Source organism: Artibeus jamaicensis, unplaced genomic scaffold (assembly GCF_021234435.1).
Source record: "Artibeus jamaicensis isolate MK-2021 breed Jamaican fruit bat unplaced genomic scaffold, CSHL_Jam_final contig_867, whole genome shotgun sequence".
Taxonomy (NCBI): domain Eukaryota; kingdom Metazoa; phylum Chordata; class Mammalia; order Chiroptera; family Phyllostomidae; genus Artibeus; species Artibeus jamaicensis.
Window position 1 is genome coordinate 6,849,182 of NW_026521995.1, and position 17,130 is coordinate 6,866,311.

At 35.5% G+C, this 17,130-nt stretch overlaps 1 protein-coding gene across 1 annotated transcript in view; it reads left to right on the forward strand.

Moving 5' to 3' along the window:
- Window positions 1–359: 359 nt before the first annotated feature.
- Window positions 360–17,130, forward strand: part of MYO3A (myosin IIIA) — a 201,491-nt gene continuing 184,720 nt past the window's right edge. Inside the window, exons 1-2 of the mRNA XM_037146339.2 lie at window positions 360–527; window positions 3,433–3,567. Of these exons, the coding sequence (XP_037002234.2) occupies window positions 360–527; window positions 3,433–3,567 (303 nt within the window). The remainder of the gene's footprint in view (window positions 528–3,432; window positions 3,568–17,130) is intronic.

Below are 17,130 nucleotides of genomic sequence, written 5' to 3' on the forward strand. Positions count from 1 at the left end.
TGAATTTTATCATCTCTAAACTTAATTCTAAAATCCTTTCATATCTGTGTATAGAGCAGTAAAGCAAAATGATTTAAATATGTACCTTTTATTTTAATCTGAAAAGAATTAATGGTAATTAATATGGGACTATATTAAACACGGAAATAAAGCTCTGTCTTACAAAGCAATATTAAACTCATATTAATCTGTTTGCAAAAAGAATGCAAATTATAATTTTCTATGACTTTGAGTACATTTGGTTACTGATATATATTTTCCACCATAATTTCCCATGTGTTTATGTATGCCATTTAATATCCCAATCCAATAGAGATGAAACTCTGTACTTTTTCTCTCCAGTGATTTAAACTTTTGAGATGCTTCCATTAATTGGAAAAACAATTATCTTTGATAACTTTCCTGATCCTTCTGATACATGGGAAATCACTGAAACAATTGGCAAAGGAACTTATGGGAAAGTTTTTAAAGTGTTAAATAAGAAAAATGGACAAAAAGCAGCAGTCAAAATTCTGGATCCAATTCATGTAAGTCACATTGTTTTTATCATGTAATTAACTTCGTTTTTATTTGTATTAAACAGTAAAAAACCCTGTAATTTCTTTATCTTTTTTGTTTTTGTTTGAATTCATTTATTTTTATTGTTTTTGAAGTACAGGTGTCTCCATTTCCCCCACTACTGCCCCTGGCCCATCCATCCCTGCCTCCCACCCTTGATCCTACCCCTTTGGTTTTGTCTGTGGGTCCTTTATACATGTTTCTTGATGACTCTTCCCCAGTTTTCTCCATAATCCCTCTCCCCTCTCTCCTCTGGTTACAATCAGTCTGTTCTTTATTATAATGTCTCTGTTTATATGTTGCTTGCTTATTGGTTTTGTTGATTAGGTTCCACTTAAAGGTGCGATGATATGGTATTTGTTTTTCACCACCTGGCTCATTTCACTTAGCGTAATGCTCTCCAGTTCCATCCATACTGTCACAAAGTTTAGGAGCTCCTTCTTTCTTTCTGCTGCATAGTATCCCATTGCGTTAAATATAACATAGTTATTGATCTGTTCATTTACAGATGGGCACTTAGGTTGCTTCCAACACTTGGCTATTGTAAATTGTGCTGCTATAAACACTGGGGTGCATGGGTTCTTGATTTATCTGTCACAATGTCAGTTATAAGTCTGATTGTTAGATTTTCCTTGTTTATATGCTTAACAGGTAAAGTAAGGCCCAATAAATATTTGATAAATGAAGAAATACATAATACAAACAAATACAGCTCACAACAGCTCAAGAGTTGATTTAATATTATTTTAGATTTCAAAAAATTATCAGAATGAGCTCACGGGTCTAGAAGTAGTCCTAAAATATCATCAGGGCCACATCTCCCCTTTCCTTCTTGCATTTATTTTGGCTGCAGAAAGATTTTTTCCTAAGCCAAGAAAGAAATATTATTTTAAAATTAAATTTCATTCAGAGAAGGGAAATTAATTTTCAGGCTTGCTTAAATGTTTTCAGTGCAGAAATGGTGTTAATTTATAATCAGTTTGAGATTCCTTGGAAAGAACTGAATTCCCATGGTCTGTCTGTTTAAGCAATGCCCCAATGAGATTCCCCTTTTTTTTTTTTTTGGAATAGCAGTCGTGATTATGGAATCCATTAAGCCTTTTCTTTTCCTTGAAGGCCATGAGAAGATTGACAAAATTATTTTCTGGGAATGAGAGCTAGCCATTTGGGAGCATGAGTGGGTTTAGCGATCACATAGTCCCCAAACTTCTGTTGAGAGGCACTTCTCCAATGACTCCACTCTTGCTCACATGATGGGAGCATGGCTTGCTGAAAATGATGTGATTTGTGGTGGGGGGACATCAGAGTCCTAGACCTCATCACAGCTCTCCAACTAACAAATTGGAGAACACTGCAAAAGCTCTCTGGGCTTCTGTCCATTTTAGGATTTCTTTCTCTCTCTCTCTCTCTCTCTGTCATAGTTTATTTCTACTAAACCCATGCTAAATACAGAATTTCAGTATTATTCTGAAATAATAATACAGTATTATTCTGAGTAAAGAAGAGAGTGGGTTTTTTAAAAGCAATTAGGTAATAATGAGTAAAAACAATGAGTGACACTACACTCAGTTTTAACCCTATTGGAAAACTCTTACACTTAAACTGAAGGAAAAGAGGCCCAAGTTAAGCTGTACCAGAATAACTACCCCTCTCCTCCAGTCTTTGCAATTAGAGGCTGGGGTTTGAGGAGGCCAGAGAAAGTGTTCCAGACAGTTCCCAATGTCTGATTCCATAATCAGTGTCTCTCATCCCATATCCTCCTTCTTAATGGAGAATAACAAATGGCTTTCATAATATACTCATGTTTGGTATACTATTGAGCTAATAGTGTTGTGTTGTATTGCTCTAATAGAACATATCAATTGCATAGCTTTAGTATGAAGTCGGTTCTTTTGCTGCTTTTATTCTTGTCATAGTACATATTTGGCTTTCTAAGAATTATTTACTCTTCATCTATCATGTCACAAGTCAAATACAAAGATTTATAACCAAGAGATTATAATCTAAATAAAATTAATTTAAATGCATCCAAGCATTTCACAGAGTGGCTTTTTTGTTAAAAGGGGCCTCTTGTTATGGATTCTGAACTAGGAATTTTCTTCCCAAGAAAAGGCTGAACCCAGCAGTATTAGAAGGTAGTGTGGTAGGTAGTAGACTTGGAGTCTGGTGCTGGATGTGGCACTAACCAGCTCTATGACTCTGACTCCTCTGAGCTTTAGTTTCTTCCTCTCAAGTTAGAGCTCTGGTCTAAAATTCTTCCCAGCTCTGTGATTCCGTGGTCTGTCTTAAAACAGTGTAGACATTAAGTATTGCTGTAAAAACAATATTAGAAAGCTTTTTCTTATTTATCCTCTGTGAGTTGCAATGGTCGTTTAGCCCATTACAAGCTAATTAAAGGCTATCTGCCATCTTGTATAATTTAACTGTATTTTACTTTTTGGAAAGGTAGGAATTTATTGTTGGAATGACTAGTTTTGATAGCATGTAAATATCTTGTATTTCAAAGAAACAAAATAACCCAACTAAAAGTTTTTTATTTTGAATCAATGGTTTTGCCATTGAAATGCAGTTAGCACTACAATGAAAAGAAAATCATCTGCAGTAATTTTCCATATAAAATAGCCTTTTATTTATCCCTTTTTTAACGCAATGTAATTAACATAATTGGAAATGTATTTGATTAGCAAGAGAATCCCAGTCTCTTCCTTTAAACAACGTAATGAGCAATTTCAATACATTGTACTGAGTGTAATAAAAACTATTATGACCTTGCTTTGACAAAATTAAATTCCCTACTCGTTAGTCTATAGTATGTTTCTTTGACATTATTTGTATTTTTCTCATAGTTCTCTTCCTATGACTTTTTGAAACTAGGATATTGATGAAGAGATTGAAGCAGAGTATAATATCTTGAAAGCCCTTTCTGACCACCCTAATGTGGTCAAATTCTATGGGATGTACTTCAAGAAGGATAAAATTAATGGAGATAAGCTTTGGTTGGTTCTTGAGGTAAGTGCTTCAGCATTATTTTATGAATAGACATTTGTAATGTGGTCTTGGAATGACTTATGTTTATGTCACATCAATACCACAAGGCAGTTGTCCTGTGTTCCCAACTGGTCACATCCTCAGTAGAATGTTGTACCCAGTTCTGGCCTTGTCATCTTAAGACACATTGGAAATTAAAGAAAAGCCACAAAAGAGTATTAAAAATTAGAGGGAAATATTTCCATAATAAAAGACTAAAGGATCTAGGGTTATTTTCCTTTCAGAAGAAGAAGCTTAAAATGGACTTCATTATAATATTTATTTATTCATCCATATTTGTTCAACTAACACATGATAGAAGCTCTGTGCAGGTGCAAGAATGCAAGAGAACATTAAGTGAGGCTTCATTAGGCAAAAATGGTGAGCTGCAGTAATTTTTTTCTATTATCATTGAATACTAATGACATAAATTACAGAGCCAGGTATTTACATTTATGGGGAGGGGGAAACCTTACTAGAAATGGTGTTAAATACTGAATAAGCTGCCAGAGGGAAACTGTAGATTCTGCCTTTTTAAGTCCCAAGAGTAAGTGTGGACAGTTCTCTCTAATGCAGGAGCACCAGAAGGTGCCTGGCTAAGACAGCTGCCAGTGCTTTACTAATTTTCAGTGAACAGCATTTTTCAAGTGATTTAAGAGTTCTTAAAAGTTGTTATTATGACTAGTAAAACCTTTATTTAACCACTGTAACATCATAGATCTATTGTGTTTATTATGATTTTATTAGCATTTGTCTATTTCATTCAGAATGTTCTCTTGGTTTTCTTTCAGTAGCACAATAATCATTTATAAATTACATTATTACCTTACTCAACATTACATTTTATTATGATTTTTAAGTGACTCTAGAAATAATGGATAATAATTATAGAAAAATACTCGAAGCTATAAGAACCATTCTTATTATTTCCTTCTCCTTTTTTGTATATTTAAAAGATTGACAATATCACTTATGAAATTACCCAACTTTTCACTTAATATAATTTCATATAGACTTAATCACTTTTCTCTTTTTCAAAATAAATATAGTCACATGATTAATAAAAAGCAAATAAAGCCAAAAGGCCTAAAATATAGAGCAATAATCATGTATTTCCAATTTAGTGGTGCTACCTTCTCATGAGTAGGTCTGTGCTTTTGATGTGTTGGTTGATATACCTGGAAATGTATCACTGAACATCTCTGCTCTTTCATTTAGTAATCCATATTCTGAATTTTAGCAATTGTTATTTGCATTTCTGGACTCTTTCTCCTGTTCCATTCTGGAAGTCTGCCATGCATCTGACAACTGATACCTCTCTGCTACTCATGTGGGTAGAATTCACCATTTCCTAGATCCCTGGACCTCCTCTTTCCAACTTTAGTTCTCTTTTTTGCACATCCTGTAATGGTTTGTGCCTTACTCTCATTAGACACTCTCCTGATGTCATCATATCTTGAGTCCCGTTAGTTCATTTTCTCCAGGGAATGAAACCTTCAGACTCTTGCCTGGGTATGTGTGTAAGAAGTGCTCAAGCGGGCTTCTGGTTATGGATAGTTTGTATATGAGTTGAGAAGGTGTCAAGTCTTTTGGTTAGAAACTTCCAAAGGAATTCTGTTTTGTGCCCTTCTGGCCCCACTCCACCTCCACTTCCACTATGCTTTATCCTGAATGGATTAGTTTGTTCACCTAGCACTTTAGTTTGTCTTCCTTGGCATTGCTACATCAGTTACCATAGGTTACCTGATTTCCATATTGAAAAAGTTTACTGAATCTCTTGTTCACCACTCTCCCTTTTCTATTCTCTTCTTTCTTGTGACTTATACTTTTTTATTCCTTTACTGGCATTTTAATGGAGAGTAATGAGTGAGAGGAAATAAATTTGTATATTTAATCTGCCACCTTTAATTGTTTCAGAATTCTAAAATAGTGCTTTCAAGAACCTTTCTAAAATATGAAACTGTGTATTATATGATTTTATAGAAGTTTAAATTTTTTAAATAACTAGTGTGTTCTTTAGAAATAGGCAACTTATTATGATTTCAGATTTAATTTTTATTTCTCAATGAAGTTCTAAATAGCTTTATATTTTTTACTTAACTCACACATTAAAACAAAGCAAAACTTTTACTCATATAAACTTAATTACCTACATAATAAAATATAAATTATAAATTTAAACCATTTTTGCTTAAATTAATGGAGAATTTTTAGGGGTTTACTTCATGTTTGTGTTTGTGTATTTGAGATGTAATGCTATGAAAATCCTTACTGTAGTCTTGGATAAAATTTCATGTCTTTATATCCTTCGACTATTTTCAATAATTGCATCTTTACTTTTTTCCACGCAGAATCATTGGCAAATTAGCATTAGAAAGGAAATTCAGGCATTCTGCCTAATGTAAGCCTACATGGGCAAGGACACAAGGTATAAATCTTTACCTTTAACACTATCAATGAGATCAATCATTGTCTTTTATGGCAATCTAATCCCTATTCTAGTTATACTGTCATTCATTATTATCATGTGGAATTAGGTAAGAGTTAGAGACTCCTGATCATAGTCAAACACTTTTTTTGGAGGGCAGAAAAAGATTGATTAAAATTATCAGGTGGAGCTATTGGACATATCCCTAAATGGCTTGAGGAAAAAAAGAATAAATGGTAGTTTATTACAGTGGGATTTCAGAAATCTAATCTATCTGAATTTCTGAGGTAGGGGAAAAATGAGTAGAGAAAGCAAGAAGTTGGCCAGCTGTATACAAGATAATTGATTTGCATAGGTAAATCAGACTACAGATACACACACATAAGTGGCAAGATGTACAATTACCTGATTTATAAACATGAATGGTGCAGCTGCTGCTTAAAGGCACTTCCAGAAAATTGGCTTGTGACATCAATACTGTATTCTACAAAATAACTGTTAATTATATTTATTATCTTAGTAAAGCCCAAATGAATTATTTTGCATGAGTGTACTAAAAGAGTGACCAGAGAGAGGCTGTAATGTTACCCACAGAGTCATGCTAACAGTGCTTGGTTCCCCATGTGAGTCTGCACAAAGATGTGACCTGGAGGGACTGAGCCATCCGCGACACCCCTCACTATTCAGTCTGACATGTGGGCAAGCACTATACCAGCTTCAACCAAATCCTGCCCAGTGACTTCTTGATGTGGGCACTGACCAGCAGTGCCCACGTAGTTATGGATGAGACATGAGACAAATTCACAGGGACTACCGAGTCCTATGGAGGAAAAGGGCCAGCAAGGCTACTCCCTCAAGGGGGGAGAGCCCCAGAACGGCCTCGCCACCCTCTGAAGGGGAGAGCAGCTTGGAGCAGCCAGGCAACTCTCTCACCAGGAGAGAGAGAGTGCACTGACACTTGCCTAGTCAGGCTTTTATTGGGATTTTTTTTGCACAGGAGTTCAGGTACAGCTTATTAATCATTGTCAAGCAGTAAATAGTAGATAGTATACAAAGAATCTTAGGGCTTCTTTTAAATCAGGGCCTGTCAGCTAAAAGGCTACAGAAGTTTGGGAGCATAAACTCTTTTTCTGCTTAGGCCCTTATCATCTAATTAAAAGCATTCTTAAACAACGCAGGTCTCATAGAGTTTCACATATTCCTTCTCAGGCCTAATTACCCAGGGAGCATGCCATTCCCAGCACAAGGCTTGCACCACCTTCCCCATCATAGGTTTTTAGGCGTAAGTGGATTAGAGCCAGGAAGCGCTTCTCCCAGAGGACATGGGGACTCGGGCTTCGTCACAGCCCCGGGAGCGAGGGTCCATCACTCCCTCTTTGTCACAGTCCCCCCAGTCCTTCCATGACAACCTCCCAAGTGATTGTGTCTGGCTTAGGTTGCCCATCCTCTGAGGGGTCTCACCTGTCTCTGACCATCTGACCATACTTTTGGGGCAGGGGATGAAGCAGAAGCAGCATCTGCTACCAGAGACAAGCCTTGTCTCCTCAGTGGCTTGTATTCTAGAGGTTGCTCACAGCCTTAGACATGGGAGACAGTTTACAATTCATGAAGCCAGGCAGGGCGGTCCCCAACAATGTTTTACCATGAAAAATCTTTTCATTTATATTTCAATCTAGAATTAAAATCCTAAGAAGAATTATGTGTATGCAGATCTTTCTGGGCAATCTGTTTTCTCTATTATTCAATTATGATTTTTTAATGATTATTTTCACTTTGATACAATTTTTTCTTGTATTTTTTTTCTCCATCTCATTATAAGTTTTAAAGACAAATAATATACAAGCTTCTTTTTGGAAATTCTTTCCTCCTAAATTTTCTGTATATTTATTTTCAGACTGTAAATGTTGCCCTGACTTAGTAGAAGAGCAGTCGTTGCTAGCCTTCTGAAATTCCAGTTACACAGTTGTAATGAAACGACCTACTAAGAGAAGAAATAGAACATTTTCTGTTGTGGGATCTGATTTGGTATTTTTACAGAAAGTCTATGGAGATTTTTACTGTCAGTTAACATTTTAGGTTTTTCTAATAATGAAGGCATAAAGGGAGAACTACTTTTAAATCTATGTCTCATATTAAAGTACCATACTTATATTAATTTTGCCTATTGCTGCCACGTCTTTCGGTTGACGTGCTTAGTGAAATGTTGGTACAGTAGTCCCCCTTATCCATGGGGAATATGTTCTAAGACCTCTAGTGGATGCCTGAAATCATGCATAGAACTAAACGTGAAATTACTATGGTTTCTCCTACACATACTTACCTATGATAAAGTTTAATTTATCAGGCATATTTAATTTAATTAGGCATAGTAAGAGATTAACAAAAGTGATTCATAATGAAACGGAACAAGGATAACAATATACTGTCATAAGCATTATGTGAATTCAGTCTCTCCTCTCTCCCTGTCTCAGAATATCTTGTTGCACTGTGGATGTGCAGCGTTGATATGCTGGACAGACGAATGGTTCACGTCTTGGCCAGCTGGGGCAGGACAGCAGTAGAATCCATCACACTACTCGAAATGGCATGCAATTTAAAACTTGGGAATTGTTGATTTCTGGAATGTTCCCTTTAATACTTTCAGACCATGGTTGACCATGGCTAACTGAAACTCTGGAATATGAAACTGCCAATAAGGAGGTGGGGCTACTGTACCTATTTTGGGTTTGTACCTAATGTATACACTTGAGGGCCAGTGGCAAGGACTAAGGGGGGACATAGGAAGATGGGAATTGGTTAGGTTTCTGCATGTGCTTATCACTGAACCAGGAGACTAAGACAGTCAAACAGAGTTAAATGTCATGGTGAGCACAGAGGGAAAAACTGAGATGTAACTGTAATTTTCCCCTTCTTGATTGGATGAGCATCTACACTTTAAATCTGTAAGCAATCCAGTCTTCTTTCTCAGGGGCCATTTTCTTAGTGTACCCCCAGACACAATGGAGCCAAAGTACAGAGTTAGGACATCTTTCTTGTAAAAGACTCTTTCCCTCATAAACCAATCTGAGGTATAATTGCTGCTTTCACAGTAGTGCTACAGACTACATTCTGTAATTTGTCTGACTTGGTCCTGATTTGTTCATTCTTAATAGTGACGTTGGTTTCCAATTATGGCAGTTTTTCACTTTGAAATTTTATGCTTTCAAAGGATCAACAACTAGAAACTACAAGTGGTATTTGGAAGCCTCTCCAGTACCTTTCTCATGTAATCAAAGTGGTTTCCACAGACAAATACTACTTTCATATGTCATGCATTGTCAGTTATTCTGTCATTATACTTACACCTAGTAATCTGTCATGAGGAAAGGAAACCATAGGATTTCCCATTTTCTGTAGGATGATAGAAAGGAAATGAATGAATGCTTTCTATTTGTTCATCTATTAACCCTTTGAAATCACTGCCCTGGGGATAACATGTACACCGAGGAGCCGTGCCGTCACTCAGGCTTGCATGTGTGGGAGGGCTCAGGGGTGCAGGGCTGGAGTGGGAAGCTGGCTTCCGAGGGGCTCTGATAGCACAGCATTGCTCCTTCCTCCCTTTGGCCGCACACAGTCGCAGTGGAGAAGCACAAATGGCAGGATGATTTCCTGTCATGTTCTTGGGCTGGAGCAACAATCTCCAGTTCTCATATAGAATGCTGTTGTTTGGTGTACTTACAACAGAACAGATAGCCAATTACCGAGAGTCATTTCATTTTATGTTTTGTTTAAAGGGCAGTGTGGAAGAATAGTCCAAATGTAACCCTGGAAATATAAATTAAGTATATAAGGATCCTTGTCTTTCTTCTCTCAGAGTACTCCAGTGCTTGCAAAAGCCTCTGCTGTCTGGACAGGAGTGGAAGTTCATAATATCACTTCAGGGAAAAATATGAAGTTGCCTGAGATCTTTTGCCATTTGGTGAATCATGCACACTAAATGTTTCTAAGTTCTTTTCTTTTTTAATCACAGATTAGATTTATTCATCCTAGATTTTATCATAGAATTCTTATTCCTAACATTACCAATGTTTATTGTTGTTTTCCCAAGAATTCAGAAACAGTTCGGTTTAATGGAACTGTTTTGCATCTTGATTTACTGGTTACATGGTTGTACACAATTACCAAAATACATCAAACTGCACACTTAAATGAGCCAATTATATTGTATGTCAATAATGCTTTAAAAATACTGCTTCTGGTTTACACATTAGAAAAATAGTATGAAAATTTCACCTATTATGAAACTCCACATTGGGAAACATCTATTAGATGATGATGACAGTTGTATCTTATCTGTATCTAATTGAAAAGTAGAATTTGGTACATTAATATATTTCATTACAATTAAGTCAAACATACCACACTTTGAAGAGATCCCTTATGTATCTTGTGAAAAGACATCCTTGCCATTTTGTGTCTGTGTGTGTGCATGCATGTGTAAGTGTCCAGAACTTAAGTTTATCCACCCAGTCATTTGTTTATTTATTCCATAAATATCATCTGTTACTTTGGCTCAAGCATTTTGGTAGATCCGGGGGCATTTAATAGAGAACAAGGCAAATGACTCTGTCATCATGGAGCTTACAGGCTAATGGTAAGGAAAGACACTTTAAAACTAAATAAAAGCCCTGGATGGTGTAGCTCAGTAGATTGAGCTCGGGCCTGGGAACCAGAAGATCACTATTCGATTCCCAGTCAGGGCACATGCCTGGGCTGCACGCCAGTTCCCAGCAGGGGACCCACAAGAGGCAACCATACCTTGATATTTCTCTCCCTCTCTTCTTCCCTTCCCCTCTAAAGATAAATCAATAAATAAAATCTAAAAAAACCCTAAATAACATGCATTGTGTGAGGATGTGGAGAAGAGGGAGCTGTTGTGCTCTGTTGATGGGACTGCAAATTGGTGCAGCCACTATGGAAAACAATATGGAGATTTCTCAAAAAAAATCCTAAGAATAGATCTACTATAACCCAGGAATTCCACTTCTAGGTATTTATTCAAAGGGAAAAAACCCACTAACTTCAAAAAAGGGTATGCACCCTTATGTTCATTACAGTATTATTTACTATAGTTAAGAAATGGAAGCAACCTAGGTGTCTGTTGATAGATGAAGGGATAAAGAAGATGTTGTATATGTGTGCAGTGGAATACTACACGGCAACTAAAAGGAATGCAATCTTGCCAACTGTGACAACATGTGTGGACCTAGAGGGTATTATGTTAAGTGAAATAAGTCAGACAGAGACAGACAAATACCATGTGGTTTTTTACTTATATATGGAATCTAAAAAGAACAAAACAAATGAACAAAGAAAACAAGCCAAAAAAAAACCAGACTTAGAAACAGAGACCAAAGGGATGGTTGCCAGAGTGGGAGGGGTAGAGGGATGGGTGAAAAAGCTGAAGGACAATATAGTCAATAATATTGTAATAAGTTTGTATGGTGACAGGTGATTACTGGAATTAGAGGGGTGATCACATTGTAAGATATAAAAATGTCAAATCACAGCACTAACTCTTTTGCCTTAAGATGCCAATAAAATCAAAGCAAATTGAATCAAATGTAAGTTGAAAAAAGAAATATGAAAGTAAAAATTAACTAAATAGAAAATAAAAACAATAGATAGAAAGAAAACCAAAGTTGGATCTGTGAAAAATTTAATAATAAACTTGATAAATCTCTAGACAGGTCTAGAAAATACAAATTAATAATATTATTGATCAAATACAGAAAATCACAGTTGAGTCTACATATATTCATATGTTAGTAATAAAATATTCCGAGCAACCTTATATTAATATATTTGGCAATTTATTATCTTGTGTCCTTAAAAGACACAAACAATAAAACTGACAAGAAAAGAAATAGAAAATACAAATGCCTTTATATTATTTAAAAAACCTTAATTTTTAATTAAAAGTCTTTCCACAAAGAAAATACCAGGCTCAGTGGCTTAACTGGCAAATTCTATCAAGTATTTATAACTTAATGCTATAGACATATAGAAATATTATTCCTGTATAATTTTATGTCACCTTTCTCCTTTTTGTGCTATTGTTATATATATTATATGAATAAAAGGAACAATATGTATTTATAATTACTGTATATAATGTTTTGTATTTTGAAGAAGCTGAGAGGAGAGCAAATATAAATGATCAACTTTGTTATGTTTACTTTCTTATTTAAAGTTTCTAGTTTTCAAATCTGTGTCTATAAATTTGCGTTACCATCTGGTGTCATCACAGCTTTGCTCTAGTTCACTTTTTTCATGCTTTTATTGTTTAACATTTTGCATTTCTATATACTGTTGGCCCAACAATGCAATTATGTGCATTTTGTTTTATACAGTGGCTGTTTAAGTCAGTTAATAAGAATATTCATTTACATTGCTTTTTTCAATCAAATAATTACTGTTACTGGTGCTCTCTGTTTTTTCATTTGCATTGAAAGCACTGTCTAGATTCACTTGCTTTCAGCCTGAATAACTTCCTTTAGTATTTCTTATAAGGTGGATCTGATAGCAATGAATTCTCTGAGTTCTGTTTACCTACAAATGTATTTCTTCTTCATTTTCAAAATATAGTTTGGCTGGAACATGAGATTCTTATGGACAGTTTTTTTCTTTAGCAATTTGAATATGTCATCCTTCCTTCTGACCTCTACTGCCTCTGAAGTCAGTACTTAATCTTATTAAGGTTCCCTAGCACATGACAATTCATTTTTCCCCTGCTACTTTCAATATTTTCTTTTTATCTTAGGCGTTCAACAGTTTTGTTTTATGTGACTGGTTGTGAATCTCTTTGTTTTGCTACTTGAGTTATTTGAGTTAATTGATTGTATAGATTAATATTTTTCATTAAATTTGGGAACTTTCAGCTATTTCTTCCAAGATTTTTTCCTGCTCTGTATTCTATTCCAGTACTCCCATTTCATGTATGTTGGTATATAAACATTTCTCTGAGACTGTTTGTATAATGAAGATATTCTTTCTTCTCTCTTTTCACATTTCATAATCTTTATTGCTCTCTCTTAAAATTTGTGGATTTCTTTTCTGCCAGTTCAAACCTACTGTTGAGGTCCTCTAGTGAATTTTTCATTTACATTATTCTACTTTTTAAACTCCAGATTTTTTTTCTAAAATTATTGTTGATTGATTTTAGAGAAAGGGGGAGTGAAAGAAAGGAGCAGAAACATCAGTTTGTTGTTCCATTCATGCATTCATTGCTCCCGCCTTGTATGTGCCCTGACCAGGACTGGAAAGCAGAACACATTGGGGTGACAGTCTAATCAACTGAGCTACCCACCCAGGGCCTTAGTTTTGGTTTTTTATGAGTTCTATCTTTGGTATTCTCCATTTGATGAGACATTCCCATCAGATTTTTCTTCACTTCTTAAAGCATGTTTTTCTTCAGTTCTTTGAACATATTTTTATTGCCTGCTTTGAAATCTTGGCTAAGTTCAATATCCGGGCCCTCCCACAGGCAGTTTCTGTTGCCTGCTTTTTTTTCTCATTTGAGTGCATGACATTTTCATGTTTCTCTGCATATCTCATCATTTTGTTCATGGAAAACTGGACATTTTATGCCATATATTTAATATACTGTAGGAATTCTGGATATTAAATCCCTGGGGATGGAGGTGCTTTATGTTATTGTTCCTTCTTTATTTGTTTAGTGACTTGGCTGGACTGTTTTTAGTGAAATCTGTGCCCCACAATATGAAGTCTCTGATGTTGCTCCTCAGAGGTCACAGCCTTGGGCATGTTCACAGTCACCCTGGGATGACAAGGGCAAACTTTCGCTTTGCAGATGACACCTAAACAACTGAGCCGCACTGGTCAAGCCTGGGTTATAAATTGATTCACAGTCTGAACCAGTTAAATTCATGCTTCTCTGAATGGGTTTTGTTGTTACAATTGTTGTTTTCTTTTAAGGCTGGTTTTTGAGGTCTTTGAAGCTGATACTAACCCCAGGCAACATATTCTTAGCTGTTTTTTTTCTGAATTTCTCTTCCAAGCTAACTTTGTCTATGGTTAGCTTCTTGCTTTCATGCAGCTACCAACCTCCTTGTAATTACCTGGGTCTCCACTATTTCTAAGAGTAGCCTATGCTTGAACTATCTCATATGCTCTCCCAAATAAAGTCGAGTCCCTTAGGGAGAGTTTTGGAGCTGTCTGTTTTTATGGCCTGCCTCTCTCTCTGGGCAAAACATCTGAGCCACTATTCTGGAGTTGTCAGCAGGAACAGTGGCCCCCATCTGTTGAAGTGACACCCTGTTTTATAATCAGGGTTGTAGACCAGAGAGGTAGATTCTAGTCTTCTTAATTTGTGTCTTCGGCATGGTGTAAGGTTAGTGGTGACTGTTATTATTCTTGGCTTGCCACTCTTGAGTTAGAACTAAATTTTATGGATGGGGGCTCAGTAGAAGCCTCTCACACACCTGAGTTTTAGTTCTGTGACACAGAGTTGGGGAGAAGGGTGAGAAATGCTGGTGGTCTGCCTCAGGAAAGTTCTGTAGGCCTTGGATGGGAACTGGGGGAAGAGGGAACCCCATCTTATTCGAATCACTTCTCCAGAGTAGAGCTTTTGTCACTGTAGTGGTCAAAGGTGAAGAGAGTGGCTCTAATGTCCCAGACTTTTGCTATTCTTTCTAAGATTTAGTTATATTCTTGAATGTTTCTTCACTTGCTATATAACCTTATAAAATTTCAAGAGATTTTAAATGGCTGTTTATTTTTATAATTTTTACCAGTTATGGTTGTTTCACTGGAGAATGGGTCTACAGAATTCTTTACATCACCTTTCTGAGAAAAATGTCCTATTAAATCTTTAAAAAAGAAATGAGCCTTGTTGACTCATTCATGAGACCAGCATCATACTGACAAAATAATATAAAGATATCACATGAAAACAATACTATATTCTAACATTCTGCATGACCATGGGTGCAAAAATCCTTAACAAATCACGCCCAGTAGTATATAGAAAATGTTAATACATCATAACTGAATGGGATTAATCCCAGTAATGCTGGCTTATTAAAACATTAAAATAAGTCTGTTACATATTGAAATTCACTGCATCATATAATTCACTGTATGAAGAGAAAGAGAAGAAAATCATGAAAAATACACCAAAATTCAGCTACTCTCAGAAAACTAGAAATAGATAAAATTTTCTCTTAATAAAGTACATTTACCCAATTTTTTTGCTTAATTTCTTTTTTTAATTTATTTTATGTTGCTCAAGTACAGTTTTCTGCCTTCCCCCCATTTACCCAAATTTTTAAAAAAGTCAGCAAAAAACGTGGACTCTCACAAAAAAATTATGTTCAATGTCTTTAGTCTTCAGAGAAGTTCAAATTAAACCACAATGAGATGACTAGTACACATCAACTAAAATAGCTGAAATTAAAGACTATTAATACCAATATTTGTGAATTTGCAAAGCAAATTGAACTTTTACACATTGCTTAGGCAGTGTGAAATGGTGCTCTTAGAAACAGCACAGCAGTCTTGTAACATCATACACACATTTACCATATGATACAAAATTTTCACTAGTGGGTATTTGCTAAAGATTAGTTTCTGCAAAAATACTTAAACATGAATGTTGAGAACACTTTTGTAAAATAAGCAAAGTAAAAACTAGAATGAATATTAGTAAATAAGAGTTTTTGCTTTTGTGACCTTTCATAGAATACTGTAGACTAAGTAAATGGCTTTTGAGCATTCTCAGAATAAATAAAAAACAATTGAAAAACAGCAAAAGGCAGAGATGCCAATTGAAGAAATTAGTATTTTTTCAGAAATTTCAATAAAAAATCCCATATCTTCTTTTAACATGGTAAAGACAGAATACATTTAGAAAAATTAAAAAGGCTGACTTTGGAGGTTAGTTCCAAAGATCCATTTGTAGAACATCATCCCTTTTGATTTAGGGTTTCTTTTTTAGTGTTTGACTACAGCTTGAGTGGAGTTCATTTTCAGTGCTGCTCTGTTATTTAATTAATGTAGCTCTGGTTAAAGAAAATTACATTTCAATTTTATTCTTTTAAAGAACATTCCAGAATTTCAAATAGTTGGAATCAGAGAGTATGTATCCTTTTCACATTGCCTTCTTTCACTCTTATATGAGTAAAATAATACATATTTTAGATTCTCCTCTTCTTGGTGTTGGTAACTAGATTTTAAACTCAATTCACAGTTGTATTATCTGTTTCTTGGAAACTTTTGACTAGTAGCAAAGTGCACTGTAATAACCGGACATCCACATTCAATCCAAGCCTCACACATGTACAAACATTTACTCAAAATGGATCATAGATCTACCCATTTGTAAAACCTAAAACTATAAAACTTCTCAAGAAAATATAGAAAAAACAATTTCATACACTGCTTGTGGGAATGCAGAATGGTACAGCTCCTTTGGGAAACAGTTTTGCAGTTGCTTAGAAGGTCAAACATGTGACCCATTGGACCCAGCCATTCCTTCTCTTAGATATTTAGCTAAGAGAAATGAAAATTATATTCCCATAAAAACCTATATGTGAGTGTTTAGTAGCTATAATTGCCCAAAGCTAGAAACAATTCAAATATCTTTTAATTAGTGAATGAATAAGCAAACAGTGACTTATCTATTTAATGGAATACACAACAGCACAACAGGCACAAACAACATTATTAAAGCAGCATTTAAAAGGGTGTGTGGGAGTGGTGGTGGGAAATGGAGACAACTGTACTTGAACAATACAAAATGTGAAAAAAAGGAATGTGCAACAACGTAAATAAATCTCAGATTCATTATGCTAAGTCAAAGAAGGCAGATTTAATGGGCTGCACACTTATGATTCAATTTCTATGGCAGATCGCAGTACTGTGTGTCCAGTTGAAGGACGTTCCCCCTTCTTGATATAGAAGAAAACACAGGTTCTGGAATGTTAGGGCAGTACCTACTCCTGTATGAGCTGAAAGAAAATTTCTTTGAATGTAGAAAGACGCTGGTTATAAGTGGGGTTCCGTCCAGTTGCTCATTTGTAAATTCACGTTTAGATTTTAAAACTTTCTCTTGTAGA